This window comes from Pituophis catenifer, unplaced genomic scaffold, assembly GCF_029215685.1.
Source record: "Pituophis catenifer annectens isolate HBS135680 unplaced genomic scaffold, rPitCat1.0.hap2 SCAF_1, whole genome shotgun sequence".
NCBI lineage: Eukaryota > Metazoa > Chordata > Lepidosauria > Squamata > Colubridae > Pituophis > Pituophis catenifer.
This window is the reverse complement of record NW_027256881.1, coordinates 79,979,630-79,999,274: the sequence shown is the minus strand read 5'-3', so window position 1 is coordinate 79,999,274 and position 19,645 is coordinate 79,979,630. Positions and strand designations below refer to the sequence as shown.

The following is a 19,645-nucleotide window of genomic DNA, read 5'->3' as shown; positions in this document are numbered from 1 at the left end:
TGTTGTTCCTCTCAGGCTATTTAAGAAGTAAGCTGACAGTTGGCAGTCAAGCTGAATCACAGTTCCACTTTGTGACATATGTAGAAAATTTTCATCTTCAACTGGGATATATGCTAGTTTCCAAAGGAAATTTATTTACTTATTATTTATTTAAATAAATAAATTTATTTGCTTACTTATTTAGTAAATAAACATATTTATTATTTAGTTTCCAAAGGAAATTTATTAATTAAATAAATAAATCATATATTATAATATTTAAGATTTAGTATAGATATATCCTCAGTCTAAAATTGTAGAGAATTTGTAAATAGGAGAAATCAATTGCTACTTAGAAAATGATGCTTTGCCAAAAACTGTGGGGTTTGGTTTGGTTTAGTTTGGTTTAATTTGATACACAGAAAGAAACAGGAAAAACATACAAAGAAAAGAAAAATAAAACAAAAATATATTATGAAATACTCAGATCTAAATCTCCCAGAGGTGCTTTTGATCCAAATATTGTGCATGTCTAATAATACATATTTTCGCTGGTAGAGGCATTAGGGCTGGTCCTTAGCTGTTTCCAGGGCAGCCCCGTGGGCCAGATCTAAGCACACCACGGGCCAGATCCAGCCCACAGGACTTGAGTTCGATACCTCTGCTCTTCATAAAACAATCTGGGAATGTGCCATTCATATAGTTTTTTTTAAATATATTTTTCAGTCTCCATTTATTGCAAAAATGTAGGTTATCGTAGCTAGTAGAGCAAATGCTTATTATCTTCTAGTGTGCTTTTCAAAACACTGTCTGTTGTTGTTTTGTGTAGAATGGGAAACTATAAGAACTTCAGAGACTGTAAAAGAGAATGTGCAGATAACCCAGAGTGCAACCGTTGACAAAACCACAGTTGTCACAACACAGACAGAAACTTACACACAATCTGTCGCTATGTTACAGGTTAGTATTGTACTTCATTTTCTGACCACACTTTTCTTCCAGTAGTGAAGGAAATTCAGATTATTGATTAGATTGTCAACTCTTATTTTTGTATCAGATCCATACCTTCTCGTACCTTCTCAGTGATTCTGATATTTGCAACTTGTTGAGACATTTTTTTCTTTTTATTGTGAAAAACTCTAAACTTAAGCGTGCACAAAACTGAAAATGCATTGGTTTCACATATAGAATAAAGAACTCCACTCAAACATCTCAGGAACATCCCATGTTGGTTGTTTTCTAAGGAGACTCCCAAAAAGTACGGAGTAAAAAATTATCTCAACAAGAAAAAGTAAGAGACGGCAAAACTCTGGGAATGATACCATGGCAAGTTGCCTCAAAAAAAAAAAAGTTATGATTTTTCTTCTCCTATATAGTAAATTACTCTGTGAAGGAGATGAACAGTTTAAAAATGTGATCTATAACATTTAGAAATCTTTAAATCGACCCAGAGTTATTTTGGGAATTAACTGGCAAGTGTTCAGTTTCACTGATAGGAGAGAGAGAATTTGGAAAGAAAATGAAAAGTAGTTATGTGGACTTTCTAGAAGTTCATTTGTTAGTCAACTATTAAACGACTAAGTCTGAATTTAAAGAGACAACTACTTTTACATAGAAATAAATGTAAAAAATAATACTACATTGCCCTTCCTACATGCTTTTCTTTAACAACTTGCAAGTTATAAATCTCCTTATTTGGGGCTCCAGCTGAAATTTAAAAACAAAATAGCCCAAAGAGGCCAATTTCCAGGGGTGCAATTTTAAAATTTTCTTCTCATAACTGTGCATGGATCAAGGATCATCAAGAATATTTTCCTATTATAACAGATTCCTGTAGCTCCAACTGTGCCAACTGTCAATTTAGTTCCACCTGCATTTCCTGTTACAATGTCTGTCCCTCCACCTGGTTACAGTGGAATTCCTCCGCCTCCATTCCTGAGAGCAAGCTTTAATCCTTCACAACCACCTCCTGGTAAAGTTATCTTTCTATTCTATAATATATATCAAAATGTATAGGCATTGTTACCCTGTTTCCCCAAAATAAGACATGCCCTGATAATAAGCCCAATCGGGCTTTGAGCACATGGCAATAAGGCCAAGCGCTTATTTCAGGGTTCAAAAAAATATAAGACAGGGTCTTATTTTCGGGAAAACACGGTATTTTTTCTCTTTAAGTTTACATTTGCTGAGAATTTTGCATAATTAGTCAGAAAAGCTTTGGTCCCCTCTTTGCAAAGCAGGGCCCGATATTGTGAATAGGGAGTTGGATTCAATGGCTTAAGGAATCCCTTTCAGCTTTATGAATCTATGAGTCTCCTTAATTTTAAAAAATATTAATTTAATCTGTAGTCATCTATTTGCATAATGAAGTGGCAATAAACCTGGTTTAATTCAGTGGATCTTATTTCCATAAATATTCGTATATATGCATTTAATTACAACACTTTCTTGAATTAGATAATATATGCTTGAACATATTTATAATTCAGTTAAGAATTTAAGTTAAGAATCTTGCTATTTTTCATAAACTTGAACAGATTTGTCTATTAATATTTATTCTTTATTTCTTCTAGGTTTCATGCCTCCACCTGTTCCACCACCTGGTCCACCACCAGTAGTTCCAACATGTAAGCTGTTTTAACTTTTCTTCATAGGATTCCAATAAAACTGTCACAGTTGAAAAAAACAATTTGGTTGAATTGGCTAACATTGGATTTATTTTTATAAATAACATTATAAAGCTTAGAGCTGAATTCCTGCTACTCTTAAATAAGTGGACAAGTTTACCTGTATTAGGTATGATGGTACCTGTACAGGCATTATCAAGAACTGTATATAAACAGTCCTGTAAGACATGTTTTCCTAGCAAGACTTCCAATTAGGGTTAGGGTTAGACTGGAGAACATAGGAGTCCAGAATTTAAGATTTTTGCATGTAGATAACATTTCTTTGTACAGGAAGTCATTGACTCACAATTACAGTTTGGATTGGAACTTCTGTCACAAAGCAACGCAGTCATTAAATGAGTTATTACAACCAGTTGTCAAGCGCCTTGTGATCATGTGATTGCCATTTGCCTTACCCAGAAAGTCTGCTACTGCCTGCTGAGAGGGCTCCTACTCAATCTCTGTAGGGTGGCTGAAAGAGCTGCTGACTAAGGGGAGCTGACATCTTTTCATGGGATGCAAAAAAAGAAGCTTAAATCATGAAGATCTAAGCTCTATTTCTGCACCCTTTGCAGATGTCAGCTCTCCTTCATGCATGGAAGGGAATTCCTCTGGTGTGGTGTAGAAAAAAAGCTTAAATCATGACGATCTAAGCCTCATTTCTGCACTCTCCCATAGTGGGACTTACATCTTCAAGTCTTTGCACTTGTATACTATCAACTTAATAGTACTTGTGCTTAAAGCACAGTAGTGCCTCCTACAGACAGGTTTTGGCATTTCTGCCCATAAAATGAAATAAACAGTATCACCTATTATGAATTCTCAACTAAATTCTTTCTTAAAGCAACAATTAATATCAGGCAGAATTGCAGAACAAGGTTGACTCAGCCTTCCATCCTTCCGAGGTGGGTAAAATGAGGACCCAAATTGTTGGGGGCAGTATGCTAACTCTGTAAACTGCTTAGAGAGGGCTGTAAAACAGTATATATAATGACAGGCATATAACAACTATTTTTTGTCTGATCCCAAGAGGCTCATGCTGTTTTGAAAGCTGCCCTATATGTATTAACTGCCCCAAGTTAATAGGTAATAGATTGCATTTATTGTTATTGATGAGGAATGATTAGAATTTTTTAAAATTATAATCCAACTGTATAATTTTGATGGGTTTTCTAATAGCTTTCTTCAGTCTGGATGTTTTAAGGATTATATTTTTAACTTATTTGTGATTACTTTTTTATACAGCAAGTAGAAAGATGTTTCAGAGTTTGATTAACATACTGATGGATTCTTTTAGAAAGACATACATAGATTTGCACAAGCATTAATGTGCATATGTATTGATTTACAGCTCTTGTACAGCCGTCGCTGACTATTGCTCAAGAATCAATGAAAGATTTTAGCAGCCTTGGTCTACCAGGTGGTACTGTTTCTAGTAGTCTTACGACACCAACATTATCTGCCGGAAGTGTCTTTTCTTCTCTTTCAAAGAACAGTTCAGAATTAGATGAAAAAGGATCTCTTCGTGCTGATCTTCAGACCTCTTCTACCGAAAACAGAACTGGTAAATAGCATTATAAAACCTTTTGGGAGGGTTATATGCGTGCTTGCATGAGCATGTATATATGTATGTACATGGATAAATGCATATGCACATACACACATACATGCTTGCATAATATAGGAATGTCATAACTTTCAAGAATTCTAGTCCTGTATCAGATGTTACTTTTGGGAGAGTATTGAACTTACCTGTTGTTTCTAAGAGCTAAATAAAGACAGACAGACAGACAGACAGACTAGAAGGATAGGAAATAGGATCAGCATAACGAGTTCTTTATTAGCCCAATTGCAATATAATTTCTGTTTTTTCATGCGATGATCTGTTTTCAATAAGATCTGTTATTCACTCATCACTATATTGCCACAATACTTTTTTGTTCATTTAATCTGAATTGTATTAATAATAGTATAATACAAATAATTAAAAAGCTTTTAACATAATTTTTGTAGTTTTATTCACTCAAATATACAAGATAGGAAAATGATATGCCAAATCCTAGTTCTTTTTTTTAGTTCTCTATAATTTTCTAGATAAAATATTTTAAAAGCTTATAATTTTTCTAAACATTTATTTTATAAGCTATTCTTCAGTAAGAAATACTGTTTACTTTTCCTTAAATAGATATTGTTGCAGATTATAATGCGAAACCAACCAGTAGATGTTGAATTTAGTTTAATCTGACTCTATAATTAAACCATTAAAGTATTAGTTAGACATGGTTGTTTCAATTCTCTGATTTAAGTTTTTGTATTTCAGTTCAAGATGACGTTTCAAGCAGTTCTGGACTTACCGAGGGAGTACAGCCATCTGGTATCACAACCAGTTCTGGGCATGTAGGGGGAATCCAGCCACCCCATGTCTCAAGTAGTGCTGGACTTGTGCAGCCGGTCAGTGTCTCAAGCAGCTCTGGACTTTTGACAAGAGTTCAACCACCCACTGCTTCAAATAGTTCCGGTCTTATGACAGGTTCAAGTGTCTCAAGTAGCTCTGGGCTTTTGACAGGACTTCAGCCCATAAATGTTTCATGCAGCTCCAGCCTTTTAATGGGAATCCAACCACCCATAGTCTCAAATAATACTGGACGTTTGTCAGGAATCCAGCCACCCATTGTATCAAGTAGTTCTGGGCTTTTGACAGCACTCCAGCCACCCATTGTATCAAACAATTCTGCAATTTTAGGATTGCCACCACCAATAGTTTCAAGTAGTTCTGGACTGTTAGGATTACCACCACCAAATATTTCAGGTGGTTCTGGACTATTAGGACTACAACCACCCACTGGAATTCAAAATTTACCCCATTTAACTCTTGCTAGTCAACGGTTGCCTGGAATTCCTCTAGTAGAAATCCGATCAGGATTAATACCACAACCACCTGGTCCTAGGTTTCCACTACTGCAACATGGGATGCCACCACAACGTACAGTTCCTCCTCCAGCTATACTTGATCCATCCCTTCCTCCACCTAGAGTTCCTTTCCTTCCAGGAGATATTTTTACTCAAACAGAGAGGTCATTTGCAACTTCCAGTAGGCAAAATATGGATATTTCTAACCCAGATAAAAGATTGCCTGTTGGGGAAGATAGCATTCAACAAGAAGGAGATAGAGACTATCGATTCCCTCCAATGGAAAGTAGAGATCGAACATCTTCAGTAGATATAAGGGATTCTATTGGAAGGCCACCACTAGATCCAAGAGAAGGTCTAGGTCGACCTCCTCTAGATGGAAGAGAACATCTTATGAGGCCACATATAGATTTACGGGACAACTTTGGAAGGCCAGGTATGGATAATCTAAGAAGAGAGCATTTTGCTTTCAACTCAGAAAAACACTGGGGTCAAAGAGGAGATTATGATGAAAGAGAACATCAGACCTTTCCTGTATATGGTGGTCTCAAGGGGTTCCAGGATTTTCGAGAGAGATATCGGCAAACAAACTACAGATTTGAAACTCGAAGTGGTCCTACCTGGAACAGAGGACTTGAACAAGATGCCCACAGAGACTTTGATGACCGTCGTAGACCATGGGAAAGACAAAGGGACAGGGATGATAGAGATTTTAATTTTGGTAGAGAAATTAATGGAAACAGATTTGGGAGAGAGAGAACACAGAACAACTGGATACCCCCTCCACATCCAAGAGCGTTTGAATATTTTGAAGGTGGTGCTTCTCAACAAAAAGTTGATAGTGTACCCCAGGTTAACGGTGAAAACACAGAAACAGAGAATCAGCCATCTGCTGTGGAAGTGCAGGATGAATTGGAACTTTATGAAAAGTTGGCGTCTTCAAATGAGACAAAAAAAGAGAAGAGTGACACAGAAGCTGAATTAGAAAATGAACCAGTGGTAGAAAGCACAGAAACTGAGGGAACATAATCATCACTCAGTAGGTAAAAAGATACCTTTTGTAAAGTTGTCATCTCTCTCTGTAATAGATGAATGGCTGACTGGACCTTAGTAGTTCATTTTTTTTTCTTCCAGAATTAAGTTAATCTAATATTCATGTTCATCTTTCACTTAAATAGTTGTACAACTGACCTGTATAGAATATTGTTTTTAATTTGAACATGGTAGGTAAAGTTTGTCTTTCTTTTCTTTTTTCTTTTTTTTTTCCTGGCAAAATGCAAACTCCCCCACTTGCTTTTCCTTCTGAAGGATAAATTACAGCTTGTCAAACAAAGAAAAAGACTTCCTATGGAAGAACTTGATTTTTTTAGATGCTATTAGGTTGGCCATAGAAATTGTTATACTTGAAAACAGGCGCTGTCTTATCCAGATTTCTAGGCTGCTGCAAATTTTTAAAACATAGGCAGAGCTGTGATACTAAATGTTCCCTCAGTTTGGCCCAGAAAAGGAGCATAAATAATACAGAGATGGTGTGTTTTTGAAATTTCTGCATTATAGTCTCTGTTTCTCAAACAAGTGTCCATGATCTGTCCTCGTACTACAATGAATTAAAAAATAACATACGTTTTAAATGTTTTTTTAGATGCCAATAAAGCATTATTTGTTTGATAAGCATTCTAGGTATTGTATTTTTTATATACAATCTATAACATTCTGGTTGAATTGTGCTTTAACTAATTGTTGCAAAAGGTTTATAATGCTCTTGTAAAACTAGTGCAACAATTATATATGCTCCAAAAGCATACGCCTTTCTACTAAAAAAATCATGGAATCACATTAGTTTGTGTATAATATATGTATGTAAATATTTGTGTAAAACTGTATGTAGATACCACTGTTTCTGTGTGTGATAGTGCATGCGCACGCACTCACAGAATAATGTAGACAGTTAAATAAAATGAAATGAATTAGGTTATGCAATTTCATATTTAAACTTCTTTAGGTAGAAAGAAAATTGTAGATGCTGATGTGACAGGTTAAACAAATTAATATTTGCTCTTCTAAATTCTTATTACTTCAGAAGGTGGACTGGCATGCTCTGAAGGCTGAAGAGTAAGATTTAAGGATGCTTTTTAAGTGTGGCAATATATGGTGCAAAAATGAAGCAAATGTTTGAATTGTCATTTTTGTAATGCTTCTGGTGTTTTGGGTAGAAAGTGATATATAAAAATACTTTGTTGATGATTTGCTTGCTGTGAATATTGAGTTCATAGTTGTTATCTAAAACGTATTGAGCCACTTTAAGAACAAAACACTCTTGCTTATCTCAAATAACTGACCACGTAAGGTTTAGGTTTCAAGATTCTTTAGGCTACAATCGTATATGCATTTAACTTGGATTAAGCTTCATTGATATCAATATTGAATACTGGCATCTAGATATTTGGAATTTTTAAAACTCTGGGCTAGCTAGTTTCCATAATTTGAAATGGCCTCATAAAAATATTTCTGTCCAAACTAAAAATATGTTTTTAGGATCTACTCTCTAACAAGTTGATAGAATGTAACCATTTATCCTTTATTTTTTTTTCTTTTAAAAAGCCTTCAAAATCTAAAGAATATGATAGTTCTAGAATTTATATTGTGCTAAATTAATATTTTATGTAGAAAATGACATTCTTTAATTCAAGAAAATTTTGAATTTTCAATAATGTGAATTATTCAAGTTCCACAAAATTATGCTTCTATAATAATATGAAATATATGAAAGTCACAGAAATTTCATTAATATTATGAAGTCAATACACTTTTATAGCAATAAAGTTTGAGAATTACAAACTTACAATTTGGAAATTCACAGTTGCACTACCATTTTTGCTTTTGGTCAACTTAAATCTTAAATTACAAATGCATTATTGTTGCGTACTTATTGGCAGTCTGCCTGTCAGGATGGATTCACTTTCACTGAATTACTGTTGCCAAATATAACAGCATTAAGAATCTGGATAGTCAGTATAATCTAGTTTCAATGCCCCAGATTTGTGTTTGCTCACTGGATAATGCAACAGTGGAATATAATTGCATTTTTTACTTTGGGACAATAGCTCTAATAAGATAACTGTGTTTGATTGCATTCTTGATTTTTACAATTGGCCAAAAACATGTTATGTGGTTTAAGTTTAAATCTTGGAATAGCACTAACTATGTATCACTATCATATAAAAAGATACCTTGGAACTATGTAAAAGCTGTATCTTTTAAAATTTTAAATAGCATAAAAGTATGTCATACTTTATGTTATCTTTGGACATAGCATCTCGTGAGTAAGACAAGCTTGGCATAACTCAGATCTACTAGTTGAGGAAAAAGTAGGATGAGACAAAGGTGCCTCTTAGATAGAAGGGATCTCCAGACAAGGTAGTTACGTTATGTTGGAAGAAAGTTACTGCTAGCAGTATTCCAAATTATGGTAGTAAACATAACACATGAGTCAGTGCCATTTTGAACTACTGAATTTGTAGCTGTTCCATTTTACGGCTGAGAAATTGTAATTTACCTCTATCCACCAACATATTGAAAACAGAATCAGCTGTGAGTCTTTTGCTTGTTATGATTGTTTTCCTAATGAGGCTAAAGTTGATAACTTAAGTGAATGAAATTAATAGTCTGATCATTATTATAATAGCAAACTATTATGGTCTATAAATTATTTGAGAATATACTGCTCTTGCCCTATATTTTTCTCTTGTTCTCATATATGTAATAAACATTTGTATTATAGAGAAAAACTGTCCTTTTTCAGCAAGGAAAAAGCTAATTGTTATAGACATAATTTCAATTTCTATTTTTCAGGGGAATATTGGTTTAACATGTAACTTTTAAATGTGTTTTGATAAGTTTATTATAGAAAATAAAGTAAAATCTCAAACAAATGAAGTAACCAAAATAGAAATATAATTAACAAATGAAATTATTATACTCTAATTCAAAAGATTGACAGTCCTATAAAAGTTTCATTAGGCACCATGTTAAATTGATCTCTTCAAAAGAAAATTAAATCATAACCAGAAATTTGCACTATAATTGACACCATACAGAATATGCATGGTATCTTTGAGAAGCTAATTTGACATTCCCAGAATGTAAACTCATCATTTAAAAAGAGACTGCTCCCATATACATATTTAAATACAAATAATCCATGTGTCTGATTCCCATAATCCTATTTCCAGTGGTGCTCATCAAATTATAATTTATCAGGAATGATTTTCCATAGATCCTGTAGTTCATGCAAAACATTAAATGCCAGTAGTAGTTTCCTGCTTTATTTTAAAAAATATGTATATTTCCAAAATGAATTTTTTACTCTAAGACCTTTCAAAAATCACAAGCAAGTGTGACCACAAATTGATGTTAAAATTATAATAGTGATTTTCAGACTTCATGCTGGTTACTAATAAGTCTGCGGCACTTCTTTCTTGATGATTTTTTATTGGTTTTTTAGTATGAAAAGTTGGATATTTTGCTTATAGTGTAGTCCAGTGCATGTTTGCTCAAACCTACTCCATTGAGTTGAGTTGAATTTGCATAGGATTGCAGCTTTGAAATGCAATGTAAATTGAGCCGTGAAGTTTTTCTTGTTTGGTTTTTAATTAATCTTGCTTATGAAATGCCCTGATATGTTTTTGCAAATACTTAAAACTGATTACAGTACCTATAAAAATGAATATGACTGGAAATTATACTTTTAGTGTGTTATACTATATGTTCGTAGTTTCTCACATGAGGAAGAATTTATGGTGCTTGACAGTTCCTAACATTCCATCCCTAATTTCTGAAAGAACTTTTCTTTTTGAAAATTATTTTGCTTTTTCCTTTGATATTTGAATAACCATCTTCTTTCTATAAAATCTAAGAATATACAAAAACAAAGTTTACTTCAAAATGTATGAACTATTTAACAGATTTAATACCAAAAAAAGATTGATAATAACAGTATATTTCATTTGACACTGTAATCTACTACTCTGACACTTGCTCTTACTGTTAAGCTTGCTCTTAACAGTTCCAAAAGGATAATTGTCATCCAGTTTACAGTCCCAGTGGAAAAAACTGAAAAATCAGAATCGTACAATATGAATTTTGTCATATTAGCACTACACGTTATGTGAAATAGAATCTATTTTGAAATCTGTGTTTTTTCTTGGGACAATTGAAATCTCCTCAAAGTATGAGCTTGGAATTCTTTTAGTGTGCTTGAATAAACAATGCATAGTTCCAGAACTACAGTGACGAGGATGTCCGTATATACAGTGCATTCAGAAAGTATTCAGACCCCTTTCACTTTTGTCAATTTTGTTATGCTGCAGCCTGATTATACTGTTGTTGAAATTCATTTTTTTTCTCATCAATCTACACTCAGTACCCCATAATCACAAAGTGAAAACAGAATTTTAGAAATGTCTGTACATTTATTAAAAAGAAAAAATTGAAATATAGGTAATCCTTGAGTTATGATTGTTTACGAATGACTGCAGAGGCACTGCAACATTCACCCTATTTCCCTTCTCTCCCCACATCTGCTTCCCCCTCCCATCCTGTCATGTTGGATTCAACTTGGAAAGATCTGTCTCTTCTCTGCCATGGTTTCATTGCCTTTGAGGGAGAGGAGAACAGGATGATTTTCCTTCCAGTATCCGGTTGGCTTGCAAATGCTTTTTGCTCCAAGAGTGTTCTGGGGACCATGATCTTGTGTGACTTCAGGCAACTATTCTCTGCAAAAGCAGATGGATGCCTGAAGTCGTGTAAGATTACAGCCCCCAGAACATTTCACTCTTGTCACAAAAAGTATTTGCACGCCTATTGGATGCTGGAAGGGAAATTGTCCATCTCTCCCTCAAAGGCAAAGAAACTGCAGCAGAGAGGAGACAGGTCTTTGCAAGTGAAGTGAGTCCAGCATGGCAGGATGGGAGAGGGAAGCAGGTATCTCAGTGGGTCGGGAAGGCCTTGAGTGGCCTGTTCCATCACTATGCCCCCCATGGCCTTCCCCACCCTTAAGATACCTCGTGCACATTTGATTAGTGAATGTGTGGGTAAAAGCAGGGAGTGATCACATTCAAGTTACGTGATTCACTCCTATGTATCCTTGAGTTACAAATGTAATTGGCAGTCTCCATTACATTCGTAACTCAAGGATTACCTGTATCACATTGGCATAAGTGTTCAGACCCTTCACTCAGTAATTTGTTGAAGCACCTTTGGCAATAATTATGGCCTCAAGTCTTTTTGGATACACAGGTCTGAATGCGCAGAAGTGTCCATGCAGGTGGATGGAGTCTCCCGCCGCCGCTGCTACCAGTTCGCCCGAACCGGTAGCAACCTATCACTGCACTGAAGAGAGGCTTCCGTCTAGTCATTCTGCCATAAAGCCCAAATCAGTGGAGGGCTGCAGTGATGGTTGTCCTTCTGGGACTCTCTCCTATCTCCACATAGGATCTTTGGAGTTCACTTAGAGTGACCATTGGGTTCTTGGTCACCACTCTTACTAAGGCCCTTCTCCCCCCGTTGCGCAATTTGACCAGACAACTAGCTCTTGGAAGAGTCCTGGTCGTGCCAAATTTCTTCCATTTGAAAATTATGGAGGCCATTCATTGCGCTCTTAGGAACCTTCAGTGCAGCAGAAATTTTATTGTAGCCTTCCCAGATCTGGGCCTTGCAATAATCCTGTCTCTGAGCTCTGTAGGCGATTCCTTTGTCCTCATGGCTTTTGCTCTGCTACAGTATGAATTGTCAGCTGTGAAGCCTTCAATAGAGAGGTGTGTGCCTTTCCAAATCATGTCCAATCAATTTAATTTACCACAGGTGGTCTCCAATCAAGGTGTGGAAACAGTTCAGCATCGATCAAGAGAAATGGGAGGCACCAGAGCTAAATTTCAAGTGTTGCAAAGGCTCTGACTACTTTACACCAATGTGATATTTCAGTTTTTTCTTTTTAATAATTTTACAGACATTTCTAAAATTCTGTTTTCACTTTGTCATTATGGGGTACTGAGTGTAGATTAATGAGGGAAAAAATGAATTTCAACAACTGTAGAATCAAGCTGCAGCATAACAAAATTGAGAAAAGTGAAGAGGGTCTGAATTCTTTTTGAATGCACTGTTTAATGATACTTTTGCTGTCTTCGGTACATTAGTAGTAAAGGAATTTTAGTATGGCTGTAGAGGCAAATATATGGCACATGATTATAGGAGCATGGGTGCGATATACTCTGGCATTGTAGTTTATTTGGTAATGCAGACTGGACTTCCTGGTCCATGATAGATAGCTTAATGTGAATTTAAAGTTCTAAACTCATGGGAAATACCAAGTTGCTCATCTTTGTACTAATTGAACTTTCTGAAGCATCTAGTGATCAGACACTACCTTTACCCTGAAAGTAAAAGATCCTTTATTATTTCAATTTTATATTATTGCTCATTTCAAATGATTCTGGGGGACTCACAGCAATTAAAATTATATATTTAAAAATACAAGAATCATAATAGAAACAATTTCGATATCCATATAACAAAACAGTAGCTGAGGTATCAGAAGATTCACCAATAATAGAGTTACCTGTTGGGTGGCCAATACATTTAATAAATAAATAAATGTCAACATTACTACTGCACAGCCTCTGCTGCACACCCAGATTCCCACACACAAGCAAAATTGTATTCATAATGTATCCATGCCAGACCTAATGGGACAGATAGATGAAACCAGAGAGGCGTTCCCTCAGATAACCCCACAAAAATAAAAAGGGAGGAACTAGCAAACAGCATCTAAATTTAATTTTGATTGTGAAACTATATTACTGCACATGCTAAATTATCATATAAATGCTTAAAATCCAATCATCACAGAAAGAAGGAACCATCAGATCGCTTTTTATAATGTAATATCTATCAAGATGTATACTTTTAAAAGAAAAGAGAAGCAAGAGAAGAGTTTTTCTCTGATGTTAAAAGTCCTTCTATTACTGGATAAACCATAGTATTCCTTTAAATGGTTTGAAATAAGGCAAATGAAATTGTTTGGATTCCTTACTAAGGATCATGAATCTTGCTTTAACAGTAACAGCAAACTTGGGACAGCTGCCTGGATATTTGCCACCAATAGGGTTTCCTGAAAATAAACATTTTTAATTTTTTTCTAATTTACATTATAAAGAAAATTCTGGCTGTCCACAATAATTATATTATTGACAATATTTTATTCCCCTGATAGGGGAACAGTTCTTTTTGATGCTTTTTTGAGAAGGAGAGCAGTCACAGCATCAAGACAAAGAGCTTGGAATGCAGCTTTTGTACTGAAATACTATCAACAATACTATTAATGTAAAAGTATTTAGTATTGTATCTAAAATTATACTGAGGAAGTTCATTTAGGTTGCACTTCTATATCATTTATTTTGGAGCAAATCTTGTTAAATTATTTGGGGTAAACATGTAGGTTTATTCTGTTGTTGCTGCTTTCAGGTTCTTACATGAAATAAAGCCAAGAATTTTAAAATCTTATCTATTCACTGATGTTGGAGTTATGACACATATACACATTACATTTTAAACGGGCTACTCATTCTTTATTACATATTCACTACTGTTAGAGGAACATAAAGTAATTTTAAAACTACATGAATAAAATTGCCATTTTTCTTAGGCAAATAGATATCACTTTTAATTTTGTAACATTTCTTCTGTAAGCTGCTTCTTCTGATCTAGCTAATGATGTAAATTTCAAATCTTACATGCACATTGGAAATTATATCTGCTGTATTTTAGTTCAGCTTGTGTGAAATACATATCATTCCTTTTAAATGAATAATTTTCAAATATTGGTGTACAATTTGTTATACAACTTTCAACAAGAGACATGAGATGCAAATATCATTATGGTATATGTACCCTAACAGTTCATAGATTTAAGAGTCAAATACAGAGGAGAACACACCCATTTGTCCTGCATCAGACGTAAGTAACCTACTTGGGGTAATACAACTGAAATTGAATCTGTCCCAAAATTTAACAGAAAATATTCCCAACAAAAGTTTACTCAAGAAAGTTAAGGGCTGCATTCTATAAGAAAATTCACAAACTCAGAGGAAGATTTGTCTGATAGAACACATCTATAGAAAGTTGGGCAAAGGCTTTGAAAATGGGGTGATTAAGAAAGAATAAATAGCAATAAGGACTTTCCCAAATCTGAATCTGGCGGGCCATACTTTTTAACTTTTAAATGAATAAATAAGGAAGCCTAAAACAGAATAAACACATGACATGAGAAATTTAGAATTGCCTTTTCCTTAGGCAAAGCCTAACAGATCCAGTTTCAGTTCATAGATGAAAGGAACTTTGGCAATAAATATAAATTTTGTTGCTTAACTCTAGAGTGTAAGCTGGATCCAGAAGATTTTAAATACACCTTCGCCCATTCTTGCAGAAATATTTTGACTTCTTACTGTCCCCTAGATCATTGTATTAATTTTCAGTTAATACCTAGGCAGTTAGATTTATGCCTACTATGGATTTTTGTTGTTGTTAGTCACAAAGACGCGTTTAACCCATCACAACCCCATGGACAATGTTCCTCCAGGCCTTCCTGTCCTGTACCATCCCCCGGAGTCCATTTAAGCTCACGCCGACTGCTTCAGTGACTCCATCCAGCCACCTCATTCTCTGTCGTCCCCTTCTTCTTTTGCCCTCAACTGTTCCCAGCATTAGGCTCTTCTCCAGTGAGTCCTTCCTTCTCATTAGTTGCCCAAAGTATTTGAGTTTCATCTTCAGGATCTGACCTTCTAAAGAGCAGGATTTTATTGCTGATAATTCCAGAGAAGACCACAAAATTTCCTGATTCAGTACCTGCTAGTTATGATATTCCTTACTTGATCCCACCATATATGTCCTGTCCACAGACATGTAAAATTTGTTCAACTGCTCTTAGGAACATAGTTTTAAAATGATAATTTATGATTTTAATGGCTGGTGGTGATTTTGTAAATGCCGATGTCCAACTTCTGGAGCATCGCTTAAATACTATTGACATTGACAAAATCGCAGTCTGTCAATTGCAAAAGGCAGTTTTACTTGGAACAGTTTCCATCCTCTAACAATACATTTAACATCATCAAACAACACCTGCCTAACTCAGATCCTTGGGAAGGACTCAAAAGGCAGATTAAAAAATGTCAAATCTTAAACACCTGGCTGACTGTATCCAACCATAGTAATACCTTAATATTATTAAACAAAAACTTATGTCTATTGCAGGTCCTTGGGAAGGACCCAAAAGCTGGACAAAAATGTCAAATCCAATCTAAACATTGTGTAACCAACCACATTAATAATAACTTTTAAAACTTATTCTGCCTGGCTCCCAATGACTGAGCATCTTACAGCAATCAAATGAATTATAAAAGATGGCTTGCATATCAGATTGGAAGGAACAAAGCAAAGGGTCTCACTCTCTCTTTCCAAAGCCTTTTATGAGGAGCCAGGTCTTCACAGCCCTTATAAATAACAGCAGATTCCAGATCTCGGGAGGGGTGGGTGGGTGGACCTCATTCCAGAGGGTAGAAGTTATTACAGAGAAAGCACACTTCCAAAGTTGATAGTGATATTGTTTAATCAAGGAATCTGAAGCACACTAACACTGCAAGATCAAATTGGCCAGGTAAATATAGGAAACGGTCCTTCAAGCAAACAATCCCTATGCTATATAGGGCATTATAGCCAGCATCTTTAATTGCACCTGGAATCAAAGTGGAAAGCAGTGGAATTCACGAAACAAAAATGTAACACGTGCACACCCATCTCTGCTTGTGCTGCTGCATTCCATATCAGCTGAATTTTCTGGGTGATCTTCAGCAGCCCCATCTACAGTGTCTTATAGTAGTTAGGCCTCAAGGCTAAGTGTGAGTGACTGTCTGAAGACCTCCCCCCCCCCAATTTGGTGAAGGGTGTAGCTCAGGGATCCCCAGGCCGTAACCCACTACCAGGCCGTAGTCTATATCCAACCGGGCCGCAGGAGGGCACATGAACACATGCATGCAACTCAATTTGTGTGAACAGTGGCCTGGCGCACATGCACAAGTTGATCTGTGCAAGCGGGCTGATGCACCCGTGGATGTGCGTGCAGCTCGGCTTGCAGTCAAGCTGTGTGCATGCGCATGAGTGCCAGCTGCCACTCTTGTGAGTCAAGCTGCACACCTGGGTATATGCTGGCCCGCTGCTCACACAAGTTGAGCTGCATGTGTGCGTGTGTTGCCTGTGGCCCGGTTGCAAAGAGGCTACGGCCTGGTTCCCCTCTTCCCCACCCCCCAGCTGGCCAAGCCACAAAGGTTGGGGACTGCTGGGATAACTGGTACAGCTGATAAAGTTGTACAAATATTTTTTCGTCCCAGATTGCGCACCAACCTTGAAAGGGAAGTGCTACCCCAGTGGTCACCAACTTTTGCAGCTTGGCGGCCGGGATGGGGGAGAGGGGAACCGGTCCACACAAGCAATGGTCCAGTACGTATGTGCACGCAGCTCAACACATATGCATGTACACATGGCTCGATTGCAAGTAGAGCTGTGTGCACATCCGACTGCATGTTGGCCCGCCACTTGTCCAAGTCAAGTTCCGCACATGCGCTGCTCACACGAGTTGACCTATGCGCAGTAGTGGGCCTCAGGATTGGGGACCCCTATGCTACCCAATCCATCAATGGAATATCCCAAATTCTGGAGAGTGCAAACTTTCACAGTCAAGACCAGTTGTCTTGATAGGATTGAGTCAGAGGTAGTTCCTCCTCATTCAAACCTGCACAGCTTCCAAGCATCTGAACAGCCTCACTTGGCTGGCCCAGAGTTGAAAGATACAATTGGGTTTCATAAGGTTACTCATGATCCCAGATCCCAGATAAGTGGACGACTACAACCAGTGGTTTCATATAGTTGTTGAAAAGCAGGGAGAGATATTAGTACCCTGCAGCATACCAAATAGGTTGTGGTCTCTTACGATTGTAAGCTGGCCAGAGTTACCTTGAGATAAGATGGGCAGTCAATCAATTTTACAAATATATAAATAAATTTATTCACCTAATCAACACCGACTAGAACCAACCCAAGAGAAAAGAAGAGAACCACAGTAAAATGGTGCCCCCAATCCCGAACCCATGGATACTGGCAGAAGGATGCTGTGGTTGATGGTATCAAAAGTGCTCAGAGATCAAGATACACAAGAATAGCATCTTCAATCCCACAAGTTATCAGCAAATGTAACTAAGTCTGTCCCAGTACAAAATCCTGGCCTGAAATCCAATCAAAACATATCTAGATAATCTGTTTTCTCCAGACTCCTTATCAGCTGCAGACCAAACACCTCACCAACCTACCCAAACATAATGTGGGGTACTTGTTGGTAGTTGCCAAAAATTGTTGGATCCAAGATGACCTCTTGAGGAGGGAGCACATGTTTTTTCTTTCAAGGCTGTCCACTAATACTCCCTCCTTTAGGGAAACTGATGCTAAACCTGGATATAACTGCAGATCATTTTCCTGGATGCTTTATAATGTAGGAGAGGCCCTGATTCAGCAAAGAGGTAGCCAAACCAACAGCAAGATAATCCTGTTCACTTCCTTGGGAGTCACCAGCTCCCTCCCAAACCATGCCCCCAGGGATCAGCCTGCCCTATTGAGTCTGAATCCAGATTGGAATAAATCAGAAAGATTTATAGCCCAACAGATGTTCCAAAGAGCCCACTCTACCTAATAGGGACCAAGGAAATGGAACATCTATAGAACACATTCCAACAAAATCTATACAACTTTATCAAAAAGTCCCTGACCACTCAACCCAATTCAGCACAACCAACGCAAACCCTAAAAAAAATTACACTGCCATACATAAAAAATATCTCAGAAACCACAATAGACTACTACAACCACATGGAATCACAACTAAAGCTCTTCAAAACATCTTAAGAAACCAAACAACCCAGTAACCCCTGAAGAAAAAATAGAGAGTCATCTACAACATACAATGTAAGAACTGCAACAACCACTATATAGGACAAACAGGCAGAAGACTGGCAGAACACATCCATGAACACCAACTGGCAGTCAAAAGACATGATGAAATTTCTTTAATTTTGCAACATATAAACAGATTTAACCATAGTTTCAATTGGGAAAATGTGACAATCATTTACCAGGCCAAGTCCAAAAATACCAGGGAATTTCTAGAAGCCTGGCACTCTGACAAATCAGCCATTAATAGACACATAGACATTAATAACATCTATAGACTATGCAAAAGAGAAAATCAACCAGTCCAAAAGAGAAAAAAAACTCCAGCACCTCTCCACCAGTAATCAGCACTCAGATCACCATAGTCAACTTCAGACTAACAATCAAGTAAGCAATACCCCAATCAAGAAACTGCCAAAGATCCATTAGTAGCCCAACCAAAGAAACCCTAATCCCTAAATCATATAAAGCAGTTATGTTCAAGAAGAGCTGAATTGCTGATGATTGATGTAAACATACCCATTACCTTCTCTCTGGAAGTTTTTTCAGCTTCTCCATCTAGTTTAGAGTCCTGGATTTTCCAAATGTTCACATTCAAATACAAACAAAGGCCATCTCTACTGAGGAAAAATGAGAAACGGTAACATGCATTTTAGTAAGCATGAATGTATCTGTACATAAAAATATACATTTGTTCCTGATTCGTATTTAGAGGTATGAAAAGCCTTACAAATGCTCAGGAAGGGGAGGTTTTGAAGCGATTTAGAGAATACTAAAGATAGAAAGGCTTTATTAATGTTAAAGAATATAATTTTTTTTTAAAAAAAGTATACAATTTAGAAAACAGATGAGAGACTAATACCAGGTATATTTATACAAGTGTCTAAATAATTTTCCTCACTGAACCTTAGTAATGTGGAACTAATAGTAAATTTGGACTTTTTATTACTTTATTGTTAATTTCTCTAGTCTATGTAAATCTTCCTTAAGATTTGGTTTAAGGGATTATCCTCACTTTATTTTCATAGTTGTTTCTTTCA

At 36.4% G+C, this 19,645-nt stretch overlaps 1 protein-coding gene across 2 annotated transcripts in view; it reads left to right on the top strand.

Moving 5' to 3' along the window:
* Window positions 1-7,799, top strand: part of SCAF8 (SR-related CTD associated factor 8) — a 45,414-nt gene extending 37,615 nt beyond the window's left edge. For both annotated transcript variants that reach the window (XM_070932641.1, XM_070932640.1), the window contains exons 16-20: window positions 809-939; window positions 1,807-1,951; window positions 2,553-2,606; window positions 3,997-4,209; window positions 4,966-7,799. In XM_070932641.1, coding sequence (XP_070788742.1) covers window positions 809-939; window positions 1,807-1,951; window positions 2,553-2,606; window positions 3,997-4,209; window positions 4,966-6,584 — 2,162 coding nt within the window. In that variant the 3' untranslated portion in view covers window positions 6,585-7,799. The remainder of the gene's footprint in view (window positions 1-808; window positions 940-1,806; window positions 1,952-2,552; window positions 2,607-3,996; window positions 4,210-4,965) is intronic.
* The last annotated feature ends 11,846 nt before the right edge of the window (window positions 7,800-19,645 follow it).